Source organism: Musa acuminata, chromosome BXJ1-6 (genome assembly GCF_036884655.1).
Source record: "Musa acuminata AAA Group cultivar baxijiao chromosome BXJ1-6, Cavendish_Baxijiao_AAA, whole genome shotgun sequence".
NCBI lineage: Eukaryota > Viridiplantae > Streptophyta > Magnoliopsida > Zingiberales > Musaceae > Musa > Musa acuminata.
Window position 1 is genome coordinate 3,368,153 of NC_088332.1, and position 20,532 is coordinate 3,388,684.

At 40.5% G+C, this 20,532-nt stretch overlaps 4 protein-coding genes across 8 annotated transcripts; 2 read left to right on the top strand and 2 right to left on the bottom strand.

The window, feature by feature from the left end:
• Positions 1–982: 982 nt before the first annotated feature.
• Positions 983–3,934, bottom strand: LOC103986698 (protein BUNDLE SHEATH DEFECTIVE 2, chloroplastic). Of its 4 annotated transcripts, none has more exons than XM_065186034.1 (3): positions 3,680–3,934; positions 1,370–1,433; positions 983–1,203 (listed from the first exon to the last, which is right to left on the bottom strand). In XM_065186034.1, the coding sequence occupies exons 1-3, from the start codon at positions 3,905–3,907 to the stop codon at positions 1,184–1,186; spliced, it is 312 nt and encodes a 103-aa protein (XP_065042106.1). In that variant the 5' UTR covers positions 3,908–3,934; the 3' UTR covers positions 983–1,183. The 4 variants fall into 4 exon arrangements, with proteins under 4 accessions (XP_065042106.1, XP_065042104.1, XP_065042103.1 ...); XM_065186032.1 differs by having other exon boundaries at positions 1,370–1,436; XM_065186031.1 differs by having other exon boundaries at positions 1,287–1,433; positions 3,680–3,933.
• A 1,286-nt stretch (positions 3,935–5,220) lies between these two features.
• LOC135675662 (putrescine hydroxycinnamoyltransferase 1-like) lies at positions 5,221–6,903 on the top strand. The gene is made up of 2 exons (XM_065186035.1): positions 5,221–5,715; positions 5,810–6,903. Exons 1-2 carry the CDS (start codon positions 5,302–5,304, stop codon positions 6,698–6,700), a joined length of 1,305 nt encoding a protein of 434 aa, XP_065042107.1. The 5' UTR covers positions 5,221–5,301; the 3' UTR covers positions 6,701–6,903.
• Positions 6,904–7,516: 613 nt separating this feature from the next.
• On the top strand, positions 7,517–16,038 carry LOC135675663 (ubiquitin carboxyl-terminal hydrolase 23-like). 2 transcript variants are annotated; one of them, XM_065186036.1, is made up of 12 exons: positions 7,517–7,962; positions 8,257–8,371; positions 8,644–8,754; positions 8,922–9,094; positions 9,180–9,506; positions 9,598–9,723; positions 10,230–10,991; positions 11,083–11,238; positions 11,311–11,974; positions 12,104–12,197; positions 12,871–13,102; positions 15,818–16,038. In XM_065186036.1, exons 1-11 carry the CDS (start codon positions 7,669–7,671, stop codon positions 13,028–13,030), a joined length of 2,982 nt encoding a protein of 993 aa, XP_065042108.1. In that variant the 5' UTR covers positions 7,517–7,668; the 3' UTR covers positions 13,031–13,102; positions 15,818–16,038. The 2 variants fall into 2 exon arrangements, with proteins under 2 accessions (XP_065042108.1, XP_065042109.1); XM_065186037.1 differs by lacking the exon at positions 15,818–16,038 and adding an exon at positions 14,360–14,492.
• Positions 13,628–19,214, bottom strand: LOC103986699 (NADP-dependent glyceraldehyde-3-phosphate dehydrogenase). The gene is made up of 9 exons (XM_009404785.3): positions 18,941–19,214; positions 18,007–18,200; positions 17,770–17,898; positions 15,464–15,583; positions 15,211–15,347; positions 14,951–15,106; positions 14,379–14,757; positions 14,039–14,155; positions 13,628–13,967 (listed from the first exon to the last, which is right to left on the bottom strand). Exons 1-9 carry the CDS (start codon positions 19,083–19,085, stop codon positions 13,854–13,856), a joined length of 1,491 nt encoding a protein of 496 aa, XP_009403060.2. The 5' UTR covers positions 19,086–19,214; the 3' UTR covers positions 13,628–13,853.
• Between the last annotated feature and the right edge of the window lie 1,318 nt (positions 19,215–20,532).

The following is a 20,532-nucleotide window of genomic DNA, read 5'->3' on the forward strand; positions in this document are numbered from 1 at the left end:
CTTTATGCATTACATTTTATTTTGCCTTTTACCAAATCACTTTTTAATGTACTGCTCAATGTAAGGATGGAATGGAGAGATAAATTAATGACCAAAGTGAAACCATTGGTGACTGGGATTTGGAAGATGGATTGGTACTGTGGTTCCCTTTCCAGGATTCCTCCTCATTGTTTCTGCATTTGATGAGGAATTGATTGTTAAGAGTTCATATGCCTCCTGGTTGGGTGCACATGGGTGAGTCAAAAGATGGGAAAGCTTATCCACAGACTGATACAGACCAAGGTTATCCAGAGACTGATTTGGTGATGAAACAGAGACATACAAAGATTCAGTAAAACAAGTGCAAAATCAAAACAAGAATGTCATGATTGAACAGAAGAAGGTAAAGACTGACCTTAGTGAGCATTGAAAGCCATGCCATCGCATGTGTGTACCAGATATCAAATGCTTCAGAGGCTAATATCACACATACATCCACAATACTGGCTTGGATCTGGAGAAATGTTAGTCCAAGTAATGTTGGCTGATCATATATATTGGTTTACCTGCAGAGCATATAATTCTTTGAAATTTACATAAATGCTAAATGAAATTTCTTATCTGATTTGTACTTGGAACCATTATATTAGATGTACCGGACAGAGATTTTAGATCATGCCTGGTCCCTGCACCAAATGCAGCCTTCAGATACTTGTGTTGAGTTCCATCTTGCATGTTCTATAAGATTTAAGCCAGCATTTCCCCCATTCCTTGAGATCAGGCTATGGCATAAACAGTCAAAGTGCATAGTCAAGAACTTTAACCTTTTCAAACATGCAAGTAACCTCGAGCATCAAGTTCTTTTATAAAAGATCCAAATGGGGTGAGTTCATGTTGTCTCAGAAAAATCAACAAGTGCACAGGAATCTACTAACATATATCTGCTAGCACAAAGGTGTGATCTTAACCAGAGAACTTGAAATGATTAGATGAATATTTGATGTGCCATAAAAAAAAAGAATTTCTCATTAGTTAACAATTTGAAGCAGCCAGTCTTGCAGCAAACGCTTTATAGTTGGATTCTGTAACAGTCATCAAAATTACATTATCTACAAATCATCATAGAACATAGATGGGAGCGGTCTATTCAGAGGGGGGCCGAGGTTCCTCCAACCATTTTGCACGGAAGCCTGTGCCTTTGCAATCAGGGCAAGAAGCAGAACCCTGGACGAAAACCACAAGAAGTTTGTCACTAAATTAGTCTGCCAGAAAATGTGAGGCTTATCATGTTTACCATATTAGATTACCTTTCCCATGCATATAACACAGGTGGTATTTCTAGAAGGCACTTCACATAGCATTTTATTGCCAAGGATAAAGAAGCCAGTACCAGCACACCACTTGCATTCAACAGAGCCATTTGATCCACAAGAAGAACAAGCGATTGGAGTTGGCTGCTGCTCCATGTGCACATGCAAATAAGATAATTAGGTCATTCCAAAAATCTTATACTTCCAAATGAACAAAAGGCAAAAAATTGAAGTCTATTTAGACAAGATCAGGAACACTAGCAAACAGTAAGAAAGATTGTTTAAGCATTCTTGCTAACAATGTTCTTGTTCCAGAGGGTGTGAAGAACACTTGACAAACAAGAGCAACTACTAATACATTTTTTTAAAAAAGTTCTAATCAGAACTAAAGAAGCATGATCAAGAGGCTAAAAAGATAGCAATTTGTACATGGCATTCCTAGACTTGTAAGCCTATCACCAGAACCAATTAAGGAAACAGCAAGTTCCCATATGACAAGATAAAAACACAGACACTGATCTTGCATATAATTGCAATGAACATACGACCACAGCTCCAACACTGACTTGTCCACTCTTTAAGGACTCAAACATAAAACCCAATAGAAATTATTTAAATGATCCATCTGAAGGAGCTCCAATCATCCTCCTAGCAACTCTTTGCCTACATTTCTTGCTGAGCCATGTCAGCAAAATGACCATATTGTGACTGGTACACATGTTTACCAAGGTGTCTTAACATCAGAGGTAAATTCTACATCAAGACGATATGATACACAATTGCTTGTAGTCTCACCTAGCAGTTATGAAAAACATAAACTGAACAAACAAGTAAAACTAGACAACAGGCTATTTGTTTTCATGAGAAAATATTTTAATCCTTTTCTCACATCCTCAAGGGTGGACTTCTACAACAAGTTGCTCCTTTGACATGGGAGATCAAACTCTCAATCTAGACCAGGGCCTCGTCTCTTCCCAAATCCTCAGAAGAATATATTATTTTCTTCATGAGTATAAAACAAGCTGAAATTTTGCATTTCAATTGTTAAGAGAAACCGTAAAGTTCCCAATCCTTTTGTTTTCCCAAGTACAAAATTCAGGTTCCACTTAATGAAACCCATCAAATAGGTTGCTACAGTGGTTCATTAGGGTTAACCACAAACAGTATGAAGGTTGCACCAGTCCTTTTTACGTGATGGACTTTTAAATTTTCATTGATGAAGACATGCTTTCACAGTACCTGACCAAATTCCTAGTCAGCGCTACTGTATTAGACTTAAAAATTTTGGCATGACAGTGTTCAGCAGTCATGAGGAGGCTATAACCAACTATCAATAAGTGAAACAAAGAAATCATTTTAGTTACCTGACACTGCCATGTTAGTATGTTACTAGTGATGATGGTTACAAACTTCAATGGCATCCTAGAACCCTCATATACGTAGAAGAGACAACTGCTCGTAAACATTAACTTACTGGATAACTGGGTTAATAGAGTGGTTGACATGAATAACTTGAATGCACAACAGTGAGGTTACTTCTCTCGTGCTAGGACAAGTCTGAGAGGTAAATACCTAATTATTAATACTGAACATCACAGAATCCACAACTAACAACGACTTAAAGTAATTTGCAAAACATTTCGGTTGAGCAGCATTATAGATGGATTCATAGTTCTATAAATCCTAAGGAATCTGATAACTGATTTCTTTGTTATATTAGGACTGAACTGAATGAAGCTAAAAAACATTGATCTGCTCGATTCTTCTACAATGAAGCACAACGAGAGTTATTCACAGAATTTAGAAGCCCAACTAACGAATAGCATTCCTCAGATTTACAAGAGAGACATGAAGAAAAATTAAGATCATTCAACATTTCAATTGCATACCGACTATCAAGAAAAATAAATCCACATAAGCACTTCATTGTCATAGTCCTCTATCTTAGTGGCGATTACATACCTTAAATAAGATTGTAACCATATCATGGCCCACAAGCCTCTTACTATTCACAACGTACAATGATGCTGGTTTTGAAGCAAGCATTCCAGCATATACGTCCTAATTCTTGTGTGGTGTCAGAAACTTCGTCTCCACTTAGTAATGTTTCAACAATTGAGATATATAGATCGGGAAGTTTTGATCTTGACAACGTATATTGCCACAAATGAGGATACTCTACGTCTATCAACGAACCTCAAAGGAATAAGCTAAAATTCAAACACCAACCCAACAAAATCTCGATTTCATCAGTCAAGCATCAAAAGGAGGGAAAAATCTCACCTTTGTCCAATAAAGAGGGCCTAAACAATAGCCCTAGCATCGCAAAGGATAACAAAATTGAGCAGCGAAGGAGAGACAGATGGGGAGAAGAAGCAATCAAAGCGTACCTGAGAGATGAGCCAGGCGCGCTCCATGCGCTTGGCGAACCTGGAAGAGCTCTCGGATGAATCGACCACCGAGGCTCTGACAAGGAGCGCCGGAACCTTCCGGAGGCGTCCAGAAGGGGCAGCCGCAACGGAGGAGCCGCTCCACCCGCCAAGGCTCTGGGGAGGAAGAAGGGGGTTCGTCACCACGGAAGGGAGGGGCCCGCAGAGGGAGCAACAGGTGATCGCCATTGGTGACCTTCCTCCCCCATTCGACGTCTTCTTCCTCTTTTATAACCCTTTTTGTCGTCGATAGACTCGAGTTCCACTCACCCGCGGATGTACGTACGATAGCTATATTAATCACCGTGTAAGGCTAACGTACAATGGGGAATTGATCGAAGTTATGAATCACGATAGTATAAGTATACCTAGAGGACAGCATATCCAATACAATTAGAATTGGATGACAACATAGAACAATTTAAAGGTCAAAAAAGAATAATATTTGTTGACTAAATTTAGAGAGATGAAGAATTCTAATTGTTCTTCTTCTGTCTTTTGTTCTATCAAATAAATATATATATATACTTATAATTATAAGTGAACAAAGTTAAATAATATATTTTTTTTTATTTTTATAGAGAAATATGTGAACAAAATGAAATCTGATATTGATAGAGGAGTGTAGACGTAATCAATTTTTCAACGATGATCGATATCTTAACATCGTATGACTCCTTTGTATTAAGTGTGACGAAATCTCACATTGTAACCAACATATCAATGTCACTAGGCAACACCCAACCTCGTCAAGTGGACACTTTTATGACCAACACTTAATTGGTATAAGGGTAATATTAAACTATAATGATAAGGTTAAGCGAATCAACTAAACATTATAAAATCTCAAATTGGATGTAACATAAATTTGATTGGGTTTGGGATAAACGTATAATTCCCCCATAATATTATACCCCACAATTGATATTGATGTAGATTCAACATTCTAAAAATCAAACAAATAAGTCCTTAATCGAAATTAAACTAAGACAAATATAAAAAAAGAAAACCTAATTGACTTCGAATCAGCGTGTAGTTCGATCAATCAATTCTTGACTTAAGTGATGGATACCAATGTATTATATATATATATATAGATGGTTGAAAATTTGAATATAATATCTATCAATGCCGTCTGAACTCAACCCAATTTTGAATATTATATTGATTTCATCGTTTTCTTAGTCAAAATTGATGAAATCTTATATGATCAGATTTGTCGCTGACACAGATGGCTGCTACCAGTCACGGATTTGGATCCTCTGCGAGCATCTCAGTGGCGCCATGGCGGTGCCACGAAACACGAGAGGAGCTCCTCCCATTCTTACGTGGGAGACGAAGCAGCAGGAAACGCCATGTCCGGAATCATTGGGCAGGAAGATGCTGTCCTTGTTACTCATCGACACCCTGTTTGCATCTCTGCTACGAAATCGCCATGAAATTTACTGCACTGCATTACGATCACCTAAAAAGAAACGGTATCCAAAGCAGTCATTTATTTCTACTGCTGCTGCTTCTGTGAACGTCTGCAATTGTGCCTGTGCCTGAGAGTGAGAGAGAGAGAGAGAGAGACGGAGACAGTGATGGAGACCATTGAATCAGGTATGGTGGTTCCGGCCGAGGAGACCCCAACACACAGCATCTGGCTCTCCAACCTGGACCTACTGGTGTCTCGATCCCACACCCCCACCGTCTACTTCTACCCCCCCAGCGCCGCCCGACCGATCGGAGGCTTCTCCTTCGCCGTAGAGGCGCTGAAGGCGGCGCTGGCCAAGGTTCTGGTGCCGTTCTACCCCCTGGCCGGCCGGCTCGGGCTGGACTCATCCGGCAGGGTCGAGATCCAGTGCACCGGGGAGGGCGCCCTCTTCATGGTCGCCCGGTCCGCCTCCGCCATGGACGACGTCCTTGACGACTTCGGTCCTTCGGATACGATAAGGCAGATGCTGGTGCCATCCGTGGAGTCCGGCAACGCTCCTTGCCCCCTTGTCATGGTTCAGGTGATCTTCCCCCCTTTAATTTTTTGTCATTTTTCTTGTCGATTGTTCGCCATGTCCACGGGATCGGCTAAAACCTCAAGCAAATCTACTGCAGGTGATCCTCTTCAAGTGCGGTGGCGTGTGCTTGGGCGTAGCAGTGCATCACACTGCCGCCGACGGGCTCGGCGCGCTTCACTTCGTCAATTCATGGTCCGACATCGCCCGAGGCAGCAACGTCTCTGCCCCTCCTTCCCTCGACCGAACCCTCCTCCGTGCCCGGTCACCGCCGACCGTCCTCTTCGACTACGTCGAGTACATTCAAAAGCCAGCAGCCAAGCCGTCCACCGGCAAGGCCCCTTTCGATACCGCCATTCTTAAGCTATCGAAAGAACAGCTACATCTCCTCAAGGGCAGCGGAGGCGGAAAGAAAGGTCTCTCCACCTTCAAAGCAGTGACGGCTCACGTATGGCGTTCAGCATGCAAAGCGCGCAAGCTGGGGGGCGACCAAGAGACGAGGCTCTACATGACGGCTGACGCACGTACCCGCGTCAAGCCGCCGCTTCCCGCAGGCTTTGTGGGCAATGGCATCTTTAGAACATCGGCGGTTGCGAAAGCCGGGGAGATCCTGTCCAATTCGCTGGAGTTCGGGGCCGACAAGATCAACGACGCAACTGTTCGACTAAATGACGACTACATAAGGTCGCTGATAGACTACTTGGAGCTGCAACGAGACGTGAGAGGCCTGCAGAAGGGCTTATGGGTGATTCCCGGCACCGATCTCTGGGTGATCAGCTGGCTGGGGCTGCCTATTTATGAGGCTGACTTCGGGTGGGGGAAGCCGGCGATCATGGTGCGCGCGACGCTGCAGTTCAGTGGATTGGTGTACATCATGCACGACTCCGGCGTGGAGGGGGGGCTGTCGCTGGCGGTGGCCATGGAGCCGGAGAACATGCCGCTGTTCAAGCAAGTATTCTACGAGGAACTCGAGGCTCTGAAGCAATCTTAGGCATGATTCTTTTCATCAGCTTTGATTTCTTGGTGTTCTGTTTGAATTTAGAGTGTCAGAGTCCGATTAAGTAGAGCTTCCAGTCAAATAAGGCCATCTGCAACTCGAGCATTTCTTCTGTGTTGTCGCTTGAAAGCTTGAGTGAATCAATGTCTGTAGTAGTGTCCTTAACTCCTTTCATCGCTACTGTGTGTTTGTGTCAACTGCATTCAGCATTGGACTTCTTGGAGCTGATCTACAGGTGGGCGAAGCCGGCGTTCATGGTGTCGGCGACAGTGTTCTCCGTGCCGCGCTGGACATAGAGTTGCGAGACAAAAGTCCAACAGACGGTGACTCTCTTGTCGCCCTGTCGAACGCTGCTGGTGTACGCTTCGGACGTAGGCTGCAGGGAGAGGACTGGGAGGATCAGGATGACGAGGGAGCGGAGCAGAGCCGCGCCGTCGGTCATGGAAGGGATCAAGCACCTAACGAGATTTGGAAATAAACATTCTTCAGCAACAGCAGAATCGGCCGTGAAATGATTCAGGGGTGATGTGGTGTCCAACACAGATGCGCGCAATGTCGACGTCATCTCTCGCTCGCCATATGCGGAATTAAACACGTGGGCACAACAGGCCGATAGTTCCAATTCTCCCCACCCGCCTCAATCGCCAACCGCTTCCTCCTTTCGGTGGGTCCCACCCGAGAGGAGTCGCTACCATCCAACCCACCAACCAAGGGCCTCGATCTCTCCTTAGTAGTGATATCGCAAGCTGCCACCGTTGGATTTGCGCCCAAAACCGCACGCCGGGGTTTTATATTGACACCCAACCCCATAACTCCGCGTCCGCTTTCCCGGCCAATCTTTGGGAGAGATAGAGCGCGAGAGAGAGGGGCGCACCGCCGAAACCCTCGTCTCGATCTCGCGTCCCCGATCGCCAATACCGGAGGGTGGAAACCCCGATCGCCTCGATCTCGTCTCGTCCCCAATGGCAGACGATCTGGTGGAGGCGAAAACGCCGGATGGCTGCGACGCCGACGCGACGGTGATCCAGAGGAGGATCGAGTTCCACCCTGCCCGTAAATTCTTCTCACCATCGTCCAACGGGGCTTTCTATCTTGAAACCCTGAACCCCGATTCGGAAACTCCCAGGCCCTCGGCGTGCAATCGGGATCCTCCCGCGGTTTCGGCGCCGTCACTGGGGAGGAGATCGGATGGTGTGGAGGCCTATGAGCATGAAATGGACCCCGAGCTCAGCTCTAGGATCAGGTTTCGTAATATTGTAAGTGCAGTTTTTGGTATACTGCCGATTCGGGATTCAGAAGTTGTTGATCTTGTAATTTTGGGGAGCGTCATTCTTGATTGTATGGTACCTACCGCTTGATTGGGCGGTCTATTCGTTTATCTGATGGGAAACAGTTGTAGTCTAATAGTTTCCTTCTTTACATTATCTCTTACTTTTATGTAAACCTCCCAGATTGGCTGTTAGTCTGTTTCCTTTGCTTTTACAATCACATACTATGGTTTTGAGATTGTAACATCCCGAGTAAAAGCGTGAAAATCTTATAATTTACAGGGTGCTGGATTGGCCAATCTTGGCAACACTTGTTTTCTTAATTCAGTCCTTCAATGCCTGACATACACTGAGCCTTTTGCTGCATATCTACAGAGTGGGAAACATCAAATTTCTTGTGAGTTTTTTTCTCTATCCTCTTTCCTTTTTTCGTTCATTTTTTAGCACCAGCATTAATGTTTGCATGTATATCATTAACTTGTATTTTTGTGGAAAATTTCTTGTTTGTCTAATCAGTTCAGGGAAAAGAATATCAGTTTGTAGAAAATAGCCTGATTAATATTTTCATCTGCACTATATATATGTTTACACAGACCAGATTTAGTATACATTCGAATTCCTATTTTTGTTTATTTTTTATTGATTTCAGCTCTGAATTTACCTTTGTAGGTCAGATAGCTGGATTTTGTGCAATGTGTGCCATTCAGAACCACGTCATGATTGCCCTACAGTCAACTGGGAAGATATTGTCACCTTCTACTCTTGTCAAGAACTTACGTTGTATCCTTATTTGTACACAAAATAATTTTACCTTTTCTTGCAGCCCTTTAACAAATATTTTTTTGCTGCCACTGAAAATGATGAATTTAAATTTAGAAAGGGTATGTAGTGAGTTAACAAGTAGTGCTACTGTAACTTAAAGTTGCAAACCTTAACCAGCTGATCAGGCATATCTCGCAATTTTCGTAATTCTAGACAAGAAGATGCACATGAGTACATGGTTAGCTTGCTTGAGTCCATGCACAAATGCTGTTTACCATCTGGAGTCCCTAGTGAGTCCCCTACTGCTTATGAAAAAAGTTTGGTACACAAGATATTTGGTGGCCGACTGAGAAGTCAGGTTGCTCATATAAACCTTCTGTCTATGTACCTGCAATTTTTACAGAATATAGACCTGTCAGTGAATCTTGAATGCTCTATTGCAGGTTAAGTGCATGCAATGTTCCTATTCTTCCAATAAATTTGATCCGTTCCTGGATTTGAGTCTCGAAATAGCAAAGGTTGATTCTTTATGGAAAGCACTAAAACATTTTACTGCTGTGGAACAATTAGATGGAGGGGAAAGACAGTACCAGTGTCAAAACTGCAAAGAGAAAGTTAGGGCTCTCAAACAGCTCACCATTCACAAGGCCCCTTATGTTCTCACTATTCATCTTAAACGTTTTGATTCTTTGTTTCCTGGACAGAAGATTGACACAAAAGTGGATTTTGATCTCACTCTTGATTTAAAACCTTTCATCAGTGATCCACATGTGTGTAAATTCATTAAAATTAGTCAGCCTTTCATCTTGAACATTCTGATGTATGTAAACATCTGATTCTTTGCCTCATCAATCTTTTCAGGAAGATGATTTGAAATACACCCTTTATGGAGTTTTGGTGCATGCTGGCTGGAGTACCGAATCTGGTCATTATTATTGTTATGTTTGTACCTCTAGTGGCATGTGGCATTCTCTTGATGATAACCAGGTTTAGTGTATGTTTTGCTTTGTTTGTTATCATGTTATGTTTATGTTATTATATTTTATCAGTAAATCGTTGAATCTTGACTTCTTAATAAAATCATCAATAATAATATATACAAGCTGAAAATTTAGATTTTAGGGTTGCATGAATAATGTGTAATGGATTTATTATGATCACAGGTCCTGGTAGGAATTCACTTGGATATCTATTACACCATGCTCTGCTCATGTGCCAATGCACCTCACAATACAATATGATCAAAGACACCAATAGAAGGGGGCAAGGGGAAAGATACCCTTCCTTCAAAATGGAACTTGGAAGATATTATGATAAAACCAAATCATATCCTTAGGTTATATGTGTTAAGCAGAAAAGAGAAAATACTTAATTATGAGTCATCTGAATTGCTTTTACTGTGACTTTGTCTGAGCAACTGAAAGTTTGGCTTGTTCATGCTTGTATTATTTTAGTTGGTTCTCATGTTGATTCTTTCAAAAATACGATTGCAGGTTTACCAGGTTAGTGAGAAGACTGTCCTAGAGCAGAAGGCCTACATGCTATTTTATGTCCGTGATAGGAGTTCTATAGTGAAGAAATCATCAGAGATGATTAAAAAAGATTGTGTTTCTACTAATCCTCCTGGGAAGAAATTAATTCCTCACTCAGCCTTAGTTATAAAGGGAGCAGTTCTAAATTGTTTGGTGGATGGGAAACTAAGCACCTTGGAATCTAGTTCTGCCATACTTAAAAGTTATCCTATTACTGATTGTCATCCTGATTCTGGAATAGGTACTTCATCAGATTCCCAGTTACCTGGAGTAGCATTTTTGCGAGAAAATGACAACAACATACAAAATGAAAATGTAGCTCCCCAGAGTGACAGCCAGTTGCTAGGGAGAGAAGCTGCATTATTGCGAGCAAATAGTGATATTATGTCAAATGCATTGCAGCAAGGGAAAAAATCAGCAGATGCAGCATCTTCAAAAGAGTTCATGATGCCTGTTTCCCAGATTATTCAACAGAGGTTGATTGAAGATTCAATCGAACCTGCACGGGACAAGGATTTTGTTGTTATGGTTACCCATGTAAATGATGCCACTGTCACCTCTGAAAGTGATCAAACTAACAGTGGAAAATGTCTTCTTTCTAATGATTGGAACGAAGAGGTGAAGTCAGATGTGCTCCTCTCTGTGCCAAATAATGCTTCCTGCTCAGACTCTTCTCCTCAGCAACATCATGAGAAGATTCTCAAGCAAATCAATATGCACGAGGTAATTTCAGCATTATCTATCAGATCTGATGCAAGTGCTTTTCCAGGGAACATATTACTCTTTGTTGACCTTGGTTTGTTTTGGCATGTAGAATGATGATGTTGCAATTGCAATTTATCAGAATAATGATGCACTTAGCAAAAAAGGAACAAGTAACGTACCTGCAGATAAAAATCCTCTCAAACTTTTAAACCAGTTGGGATTCATGCAGATGGCATCACATGATAAAACTTCCGTGGAACATCAGGTGGGTTTCCCTTTCTTCATTCCTGATTCTTGTGTGTACAATCTAAACTTTTCCTCTTGTTTGCATATCCAGATTGGTAATGAGAGCAAGAGGTGCTCAACTAACACACAGTGCAATGGGGGAGACCTTAAACTGGAGGAATCTGGAATGACTAATGTATTAAAGGGATGTTCAAGTGGTTTTGTTGAGAAGGAAGTTCTTGACATAATGAAATCCCAAACAGGACTAAAGCCAAAAAAACATGTAAAACATTCACTAAATGGAATGTATTTTGGCCGCAAGCAACTGTTTCTTTCTTTGTTGAGTGCAGATAAAATCAGGAAAAGAAACAGAAGAAAAAAGCGGCTTTCAATTATGACAAGCTTGCAAAAAAAAGCTGTACCTGATGATGTTAGCATGAATGATCAGGGCACATCAACCTCTGAGATTGTTAAAAATGTTGTACCTTCTGAGTGTTCTGGTCGAAAGCATTCTCGTGCTACTTTCAAGAAAAACAGAAGTACCTGCAGTATGAGGAATGATAGTTACTGTAACAGTGAATCTTTGAATATATCAACTGGAGGAATTGACGGGGACAATGGTAAAGATCGAACACATGATCATCCTGAGCAATCAAGATGGTGTTCCAGCTCCACAGATTATCACTACAACTCAAGAGACACAATTTTAGATGACAATGGGCTCCTTCAGCATAATATTATGAAACTACTCATGAGGGGCTTGAACAAAAAAACTGGTACCATCTACATTTCAAATATTTGTTGAATTGCCTCCCTTTTTTCTTGTATTTTTTGTTTGGATTCATGATCTTTGTTACTTCACCTTAAATTTTACACACTGATTAATGCTTTCTTTTATTATGCAGTTGCCAGATGGTATCACCTGGAATCACCAGAGTTCGAAGTACACGGACTTAAAAGTTCAAGAAGTAGCAGGATTGATTATGTGGTGGATGAATGGTAAGTTACTTGTACTGTGTCATGGCTATGGAGATAAATGGTACTAGTACTGCTTTCAAAGCCCATAGTTGATAAAATTAAAGCTACTACTGCAGCTGGACGGCCAACTCTTATGCTTGTTTGCCAGCATGTCAAGCCATTTATATTCTATGATTTGGTTGATGTTTCATTAAGGCTTTGTTTTTTTATTTGGCATGCGTTGGTATAACATGAAGCTCACTAGGGAAAAAGCCCCACAGTTTGACTGGCATTGGTGCATCCTCATTTGGTTCATATCTATGCTGTAAGAAATGGCTTACCAGTTAGGACAATTTTCTTACACAAAGCTTAATGCGACAAGGATTGCATGGCTTACCATGAGATTCTGCCCATCCGTGACCAAGCACCAGCCTTGAGATGGCAATCTTCTGCTATAGTTATTATGCCAATTATCTGTTGCCAAATTCATCTTGAAAAATACTTCTCTCTATATTGTAGTGTTTATAGTACCTATGTGTACATAGATTATCTGAACTGGAAATCTTTGGCTTGCACAAGAGGTTAGATTCTCCTTCTTACTACTGCCAATGACAAATTATTGTTTATAACACCAACATTACCAATTGCTCTAAGTGCCATTATTTATTTTTCTTCCCATGGATTTTGGTGTCATTTAATCCATAAACTATCTCAGGAATGAGGAGTACTGTCAAGGCAGGAGGAAGAAGGCAAAGAAGTCTAAAGAATCAAACGGTGGCCAAAACGAGTTCCAGGAGATGACCAATGTAAAACAACAAGAAAGATCCAAAGTGAAGAAACAGAGGTTGCTGAATATTATTCCGTTCAGGATATGACGGCAAAAATGAAATTGCTGTCTCTTAGTTTTTGGTATTCTTTTTTGCCAAACGAGAACCGAGGAGATTATGGTCAGCAGCTCTCTTCTCTTCTTTTCCCTTCTCCTTACAGCTTTGGCTTGTAAAAGAAGTAATTTATCTGAGTAGAAAGCTATGACAAATTAATACTCGTCTGATTACTTTTCTGCAGTGTTTGTTTTATTCTAAAACAAAGCATGCACATATGTAAGTCGAGCTCAGTAACAGACTTTTCATCAATCATTGTTCTAATTTTTTAGATTGGGTTTTCATTTATATTACATGTCGGATTTTTGTTATCCAGTGTTTTTGGAGACATCAATCTTTCTTTTGCCGATATATTTTTGTTTTCGAAGAAAGAGCTTAGGTTGTAAGATTAAGTGTTTTTTTTTTTTGAAGGATAGATGATGAAAATCTTAGTTATCTTATGATCATCTATCAAAATCTTAGTTAAACTAACTAATATGTTAATTAAAATTTTGAACCGACCCCTCTCGACATTTTGAAAAATGAATGGATTGTCAAAATATGACCAAATAGGTTCATAATAGAAGACTAGAGTAGAGTAGAAATAGGAAATGCAAGAATAAAAACCGAATCTGATATTGATGCTGTCCTACAATCTTTTTTCATTTCAGATTAAAACTAAGAATCGAGCATAATCGAGCTTTCACAGCACACACAACAACTTTCTCAAGCTTATTTAACATGTGGACTACTCCACAAGATCTTTCAACCCAAACCGATTTATTAAGTCTTTCTCACTCACTGCTTATCGAACATCTAAACTAGTCTATGAGATCTTTCAACCGATGGTGTAAGATGGAGATGGCAAGTTAATAACCGTGCTCTTTATCTTTGTCATCATATTGATGCTGTTAGTTATGCCTTGCGATCCAATGCCGCTTTCTTTCAAACCCTGCAGAAATCAAAGATACCACAATCAGACTACTTCATGTTAACTCCAACATCAAAAGAGTTGCTTATTACCTGGAAAGGGAAATGGTCAGGTCCTCGAGCCGGTGCCGAATTTATCTGAACTGTTCCTGTCTCCATAGCATCACTGATCATTATCGCTTTGTTGATGTCCCTTGTGAACACACATCCCTACGACAAATACATGGACTACAATTTAGCTAAACTAAAATCTAGGAATGCACTAAAGTAAGTATATGATATCTAATTAATTTGATATAGCAATCTACTAGACTATGGCCACTGTTTTTGGAATGCACTAAAAGAAATCTATGATTCTTGTACATTTCACTCTGAATGAAGTAGGCTTAGAACTAACTAATTTGGTGTCAATAGGATCTCGAAACAGCATTACCTGGAGGCCAAAGTTGCTGGCATTACAATGATGAATACCTTCCTCGACAGAACTGATTCTAATCACAGGCAGCACAGGTCCAAACGGTTCCTCCCAAGCAATCCTCATATCAGGTCTGACATGATCGAGTAGCAATGGCCAAATGAGATTTCCTTCCCTCCGGTACTCCTGGCAAAATGTGGCTCCTTTCTGCTTGGCATCCATAACCAAACCTTGTATAAAATTTGCAGAAGATTCTGACACAACTGGAGTGATGTCACAGTTCTCCTCTGGTGGACCAATAGTTAGATTTGCCATTTTAGCTTTCACCTTCTCTACAACAGCATCAGCTACTGATTCCATGATTAGAACTACTTTGACTGCTGTACATCTTTGACCACTGTGATGGACAAAAGTAAAAACAATTCACATTCGGCTGAAATAAATTCCACATCAAACTAAAACCGCAATGTGAAAGTGTACTCATCTCTTCTAGATCTCTATCTAAATCCCCCGCAGATAATAGAGATGAGAAGTTAAAGAAATCATATAAAAGTCGATCTCAGTGAATATATGGGACTCTGTTACAAGACCTGTAAGAGTAACCTCCTTTCACTATATTTGCGGTAACCAAGTCAAGATCAGCATCTTCAAGCACCATGCACGCGTCTTTGCCACCAAGTTCCATCTGCAAAGGGATCATTCCAGCTTTCTTTGAAATGGCAATCCCAGTATCACCTCCAGTAAAGCTGTGATAAGAAGCAAATAATTTTTATAATCATGGCCTTTAGGAGACGAACAAGGCATAAAAAGATACAACCTTGTAAGATAGTACCTCCAGGTATGCTATTACCTTATACAATTTACTCCAGGGTGCATCGTTAGAAAATCGCCTATTTCAGATCCTTTGCCAGTGACACAGCTGATCAGGCCTTTCGGAAAACCAGCAAGGTGAAAACAGTGTATCATGTGAAGAGCAGCCACTGCACCCTGGCCACGAAAGGATGGATAAAAGTTGTTTCATACAATTTCCAAGATCAAAGACATGAATTTTGAGAATATCTTGCTGATTGTATAAGTGGAGCATTTAGATTTAATTTACATACCTGAGTAGGAGGCTTGAGCACGAGGGCATTGCCGGCAATTAATGCAGGGGCAATTTTGGAGACTGCTAAGTTTACAGGATAGTTGAAAGGAGGGATAGCTAACACAACACCAAGAGGGATCTAGAACAAAACAAACTCAAAATCAGATTGCAGTATATTTCCTAATGTAGATTATATGAAATCGCAGTTGTAGCTCAGTTCAGAGAGCTTCGGGTTGAAGATCTCCATATCATCTTTTATCCATATTTACTGCAATTGTCCTGTTGTAGTAGATATTTTTTTGTGTTTTTCCCGTTGATTTTGAAATTTTGTTCCTTATATGAAATGTGTTTACTAGCGTTTGATCCATTGCAGGTGCAGAACTTCGGAAAATGGCTGTTCATTGCAACTCACCTTAAGGTGAAGACAGCACTTCTGTGATTTTGCAATAAATGATAGCTTTCTATGAGGGGGGTGTGCCTTGGTACGCCGGTAAGATTGCTCTTTGGTACTTGGGAAAACATGATTTGAGTCATAAAAATAGTCTCGCTATATTTAAGTGTAAAGGTGCATATATTGATCCTTCCCAAACCTCACATCAGCGGGAGTCTCATGCATCGGATACGTCCTTTTTATGACAACTTTCTATTGCATCACATCTTCAAGTTATATGCAAGATTAAATATATATAATCAAGGATGCTATAATTGCACATCCATGTATCAAAGGTTGCATAGGGTAAGGTGACCCCTATAGTTTCTTGCCCATTCAACTAATGAAAATGCTCTTTCTAGTATTTCTCAAAAAAACTTTTTTATATGTTATATGTACAAAGTGAAATATCTCTCTAGTAAAATAGTAAGTCAACTTAGATTGAAGAAACAATTGGCGATCTAGAGTAACGAAGCAACTATAGAGTTTTCAGGGCTAATTATACATTACCCCCTGTAGTTAGACCTCTTTAGCATCTTAGTCTCTAGACTTAAAAAATTTACATTGGAATCCCTATAGTTATAAAAGTGAAACCATCTAACTCCATTTATCGTAACGTCGTCGGTTTTACCGATAGAAACACAAAATCAATGGACAAAAGAATAATTTCTAACGTCTCAATTATGTTTTTGGTGGTGGTAGACGATGGCGCCGTTGGAGGCCGTAGGTGGCTGTTGTGGATGAGGAGGAAGAGTGACGACGAGAGGTGAGACAAAGAGAGGAGGAAGAGGATGATACAAATGTCGACGCTCTACAACTGTGTAGGCCTAACGTAGATGTAAAGTGATGAAAGGACTGCTCAACATCTACATCGGCGCCAATGCAAATGAAATACAGACGTCGTCGCTCTGTATATGTGTCGGCATCGTTGCATTTGCCGAGCAACATCGATAGATGCAGAGCGTCGACATCTGCATCGTCCTCTTCCTCCTCTCCCTTCGCCTCACCTCACACTATCGCTCTACCTCATCCATAACAGCCACCCGTGTCCCACAGCGATGCCATTGTCTGCTACCACCAAAAACGTATCTGGAATGTTGAAATTATTATTTTGCCCGTCGTTTTCTTGCTTTCGTCGATAACACCGACGACGTTAGGGTAAATGGAGCTAGATGTTTCACTTTCATAGTTATAGAAATTTCAATATAATTTTTTTAAGTATAAGGACCGGAATGCTAAAGAGATCTAACTACAAAAGATAATCTATAATTAGCCCGAGTTTTCAAGTTACCATGACCAAAGTAGGAAGAAGAATATCCTGATTTATTCAAGGAAGTACAAGAGTTTGTAGATAAGGTATTTAACAAACTGAATAGAAAGATCGATACAGCCAATAATTAACCACATACAAAAACAACAAAAAGCTTTCCTAAGTATTTCCTATTAGCCTTATAATTCTTCCAATTTTTACACCCACCGTGATTCCCTTTTCAAATGTAATCATCCTAAACAAAGAAAATCATAACAATGATATTTGATCAATACACATGCAAAATTCTGTTCTCCTCATCTACATTTATTTTTGAAGTCCAACGAACTTTTTTATTTTCCTAGCAACTTTTACTGCATTTCTTTATGGATGATACACTAATGATTAGGAGATTGATTTAAATCATCAACTGTTGTATAGCCAACTTTGGTTACTAAAATCGTTTCAAACATATTCAACTTCATGAAGGTGAAAAACTCAAATTGGTCAACCTGTTCCCTTCTGCTTACAATCTATATCAGGACAAGTTTTGTTAAAGATGTCCTTTGCATTATGTCTTATTCCTTCTCATTGCTGAATAGTTATGAACACCAACAAGAACAAGAAAGAAAATAAAGACGATCACCTTGGAACTGAGGCAGTACTTGCTGCGCTCATTACCAGGAAAACTGTCCGAGACCAGGAGCTTGCCCTCTCCGAGAATCCTAACTCCATCCTCTGCGGTGTATGATATCAGATCCCCCGACCTTACCACCTTCATATTAGCCACTCAACAAAAATTAAACCAAGATCGATAGATACACGGCAATAAATAAAAAAGGGTGGTTAAGTAGCCATGAGAAGCATCAAGTTAGTCTACTACCTCAGTGACAGCATCCTTTGCAGGCTTGGCGATCTCTTTGACAAGGCACTCGGCTATGGGGTTCTTGTGCTCTTTGAGGATCGCAGCCGCCTTGTGGAGAAACTCCGCCCGTTTCCACAGCGGCGTCCGCGCCCACAACTTTTGTGCTGCCTTTGCAGCATCCATCACTTTGTTCACCTCCTCTTGCGTACATGCTGGTTCAAGCACCCGGCAAATCAACAGTAAAAGAAAAAGAACAAGAACACACGTTAAAAACCTCATCATCAAAGCTTGAATTAAAGCACAATTAGATGGGCCAATTATCTCTATATTTCATCAAGAGGGAAAAAGAGTTCAACTAAAGCTTGAAACAACAGCTCTTTGTTTCGAAGGTCATAGAAGAAAGATTCGAGTGGCGGCGGTAGTGAGGGTAGCAACGAAGGGCTGGCAGGGCTGATGAGGAACTGAGAGCATGAGTAGCTGAAACAAACTCGGAAAATGAAGCTGTGAGCAGTCATGGTCTTCAATATCCCCTTGATCTCGAGGATGCCCTCGATGACTGAGATCACTCCGCGTTCATTGCAGGTGATGTTCTCGCCGCCGCCTTGACAGCATGCATCCTAAAGCGTATGAATCTGTACTGACAAATTACAGCCCTGATCCCCCAAAAAAGATCAAATTTTTAGGGGAAAACTCCAGTAAAGATTCCATTTCTTGGTGAATTTCCAGTCTCCGAATACCAAAAGGCTGAAATTACATCAGAAAATTGGAAGAGTTTCCAGGGATTCCGAAGGTTGTTGGTTGCTATAACACATAAAGATCACTTCCCCCCCCCCCCCCCCCTCTAATCGAACACAACCAGATCACCCACCGAAGAAGAAGAAAAAGCTAAAAGAACTAAAATTTCTGCTCCAAACAAGCAGCTTCGAGAACTAGGGACAAAGAATTCCATCACCTTGGACCTTGTACTGAGGCGTCCTGGTGGTGGGATTGATGATGGAAACAGACTTCCCGGAGGCGGACTTCTTCCACTCCCCGTCGGCATAGTACTTGTAGACCTCCCCGTCGATGATCTCCGCGAACACACCCGTTCCCGCCATGACCGTCGAATTCTGTCCCCTTCCCTTCTTCCACCACCACCGTTGTCAGCGCCGCGCGAAAGCAGACAGGAGGCGAGCAAGAGGCCGACAAACGGGTGCTGGAGCAGCAGCAGCAGCAGCGGGGGAGGCGACCGACGGGCGAGGAGGCTTATTATAAAGCAGCGAGGGGCTAATTATTAATTTTTTTATTTTTATTAAAAGATTGAACTTTTTCACTTGCTGATTAAAAAAATGACTAGATTTAATATAATATAACTAAATCTACCATATACAATTATTATTGGTATTTATTATTTATTTCACATTAATTAGATGGTGAAGGTGCAAACTTCAAGGGAGTCCAAATTCTTTATTATTCTTACAGTTAATAATATTTAGTATTTAGATTCTTTATATTTTAAAAATTATATTAAAAAATATTTTAGTTTATTTATTCTAATATAATCGATTATATTAAGAAAAATACGAAAAACAAAAGATGAAAAGATAATTTTAATGTTTTAGTTGATGATGATAGACAACGTCGATGGTGATGGACGACAATACCGTTAGAGCTATTCTGCATCTACGTTGATGTTTGTGCAATTACTACTATGGATGAGGAGAGCGATAGTAAAAGGTGAGGGCTACTCTGTATCTACGTTGATGTTTGCCTAAATGACCATTTCGTCACTTTGCATCTACGTGACGTTGATGTAGTTGTCAAACAGCTCTCACATCTCATTGTCGCTCTCATCATATATAATAGTTATTCGTAGCTCTCAACAACGATTTTGTCTGTCATCGTTAACGTCATATGTTACCATTAATTAGAACATTAAAATTATTATTTTATATTTTATTTTTATATTTTCGTTAGTAAAACCGATGATATTAGGGTAAATGGATCTAGATGTTTCACTTTCGTAATTATAGGAATGTCAATATAATCTTTTAAAATGTTAGATTAGAATACGAAAGATAAGTAATTAGTCGATACATTTTATTCCATTCACAAACTGTCCGTCCTTAAGAATTTTGGACCTCTCACGAGTCTCAATATATCAATTTATGGAAAACGCTATAAGCTTGTTTGTGGGTAGGCTTTTAGAGAGTTTCTTTCTTCATCGGAGACTGCTGCTGACGGAGATGCCTTTGGTTTCTTTGCTGGCCATGAAGAGGAGTACCGCGAGGTAATGATCAAGCAATGGCTCAACAGAGTGTATTATTAGTTCAGCTACTAGTGTTATGAATCCAGTGGGGGTTATGAATGCATCAGTAGTTTTGCAGATCAGATCAATGCTACAATTCACATGGGTTTTAAAGAAGATTCTCTTGGAAAAGTATGCAAGAATATCCTAAGAATTATACTGCTTTTGAAGGACAGTCAATGTTGGATTTGTACTTTTCTGATTCTTCTTACATCATAAAGCTTAGCATATTCCAGATTGGCTTTGTTCTACCTTCT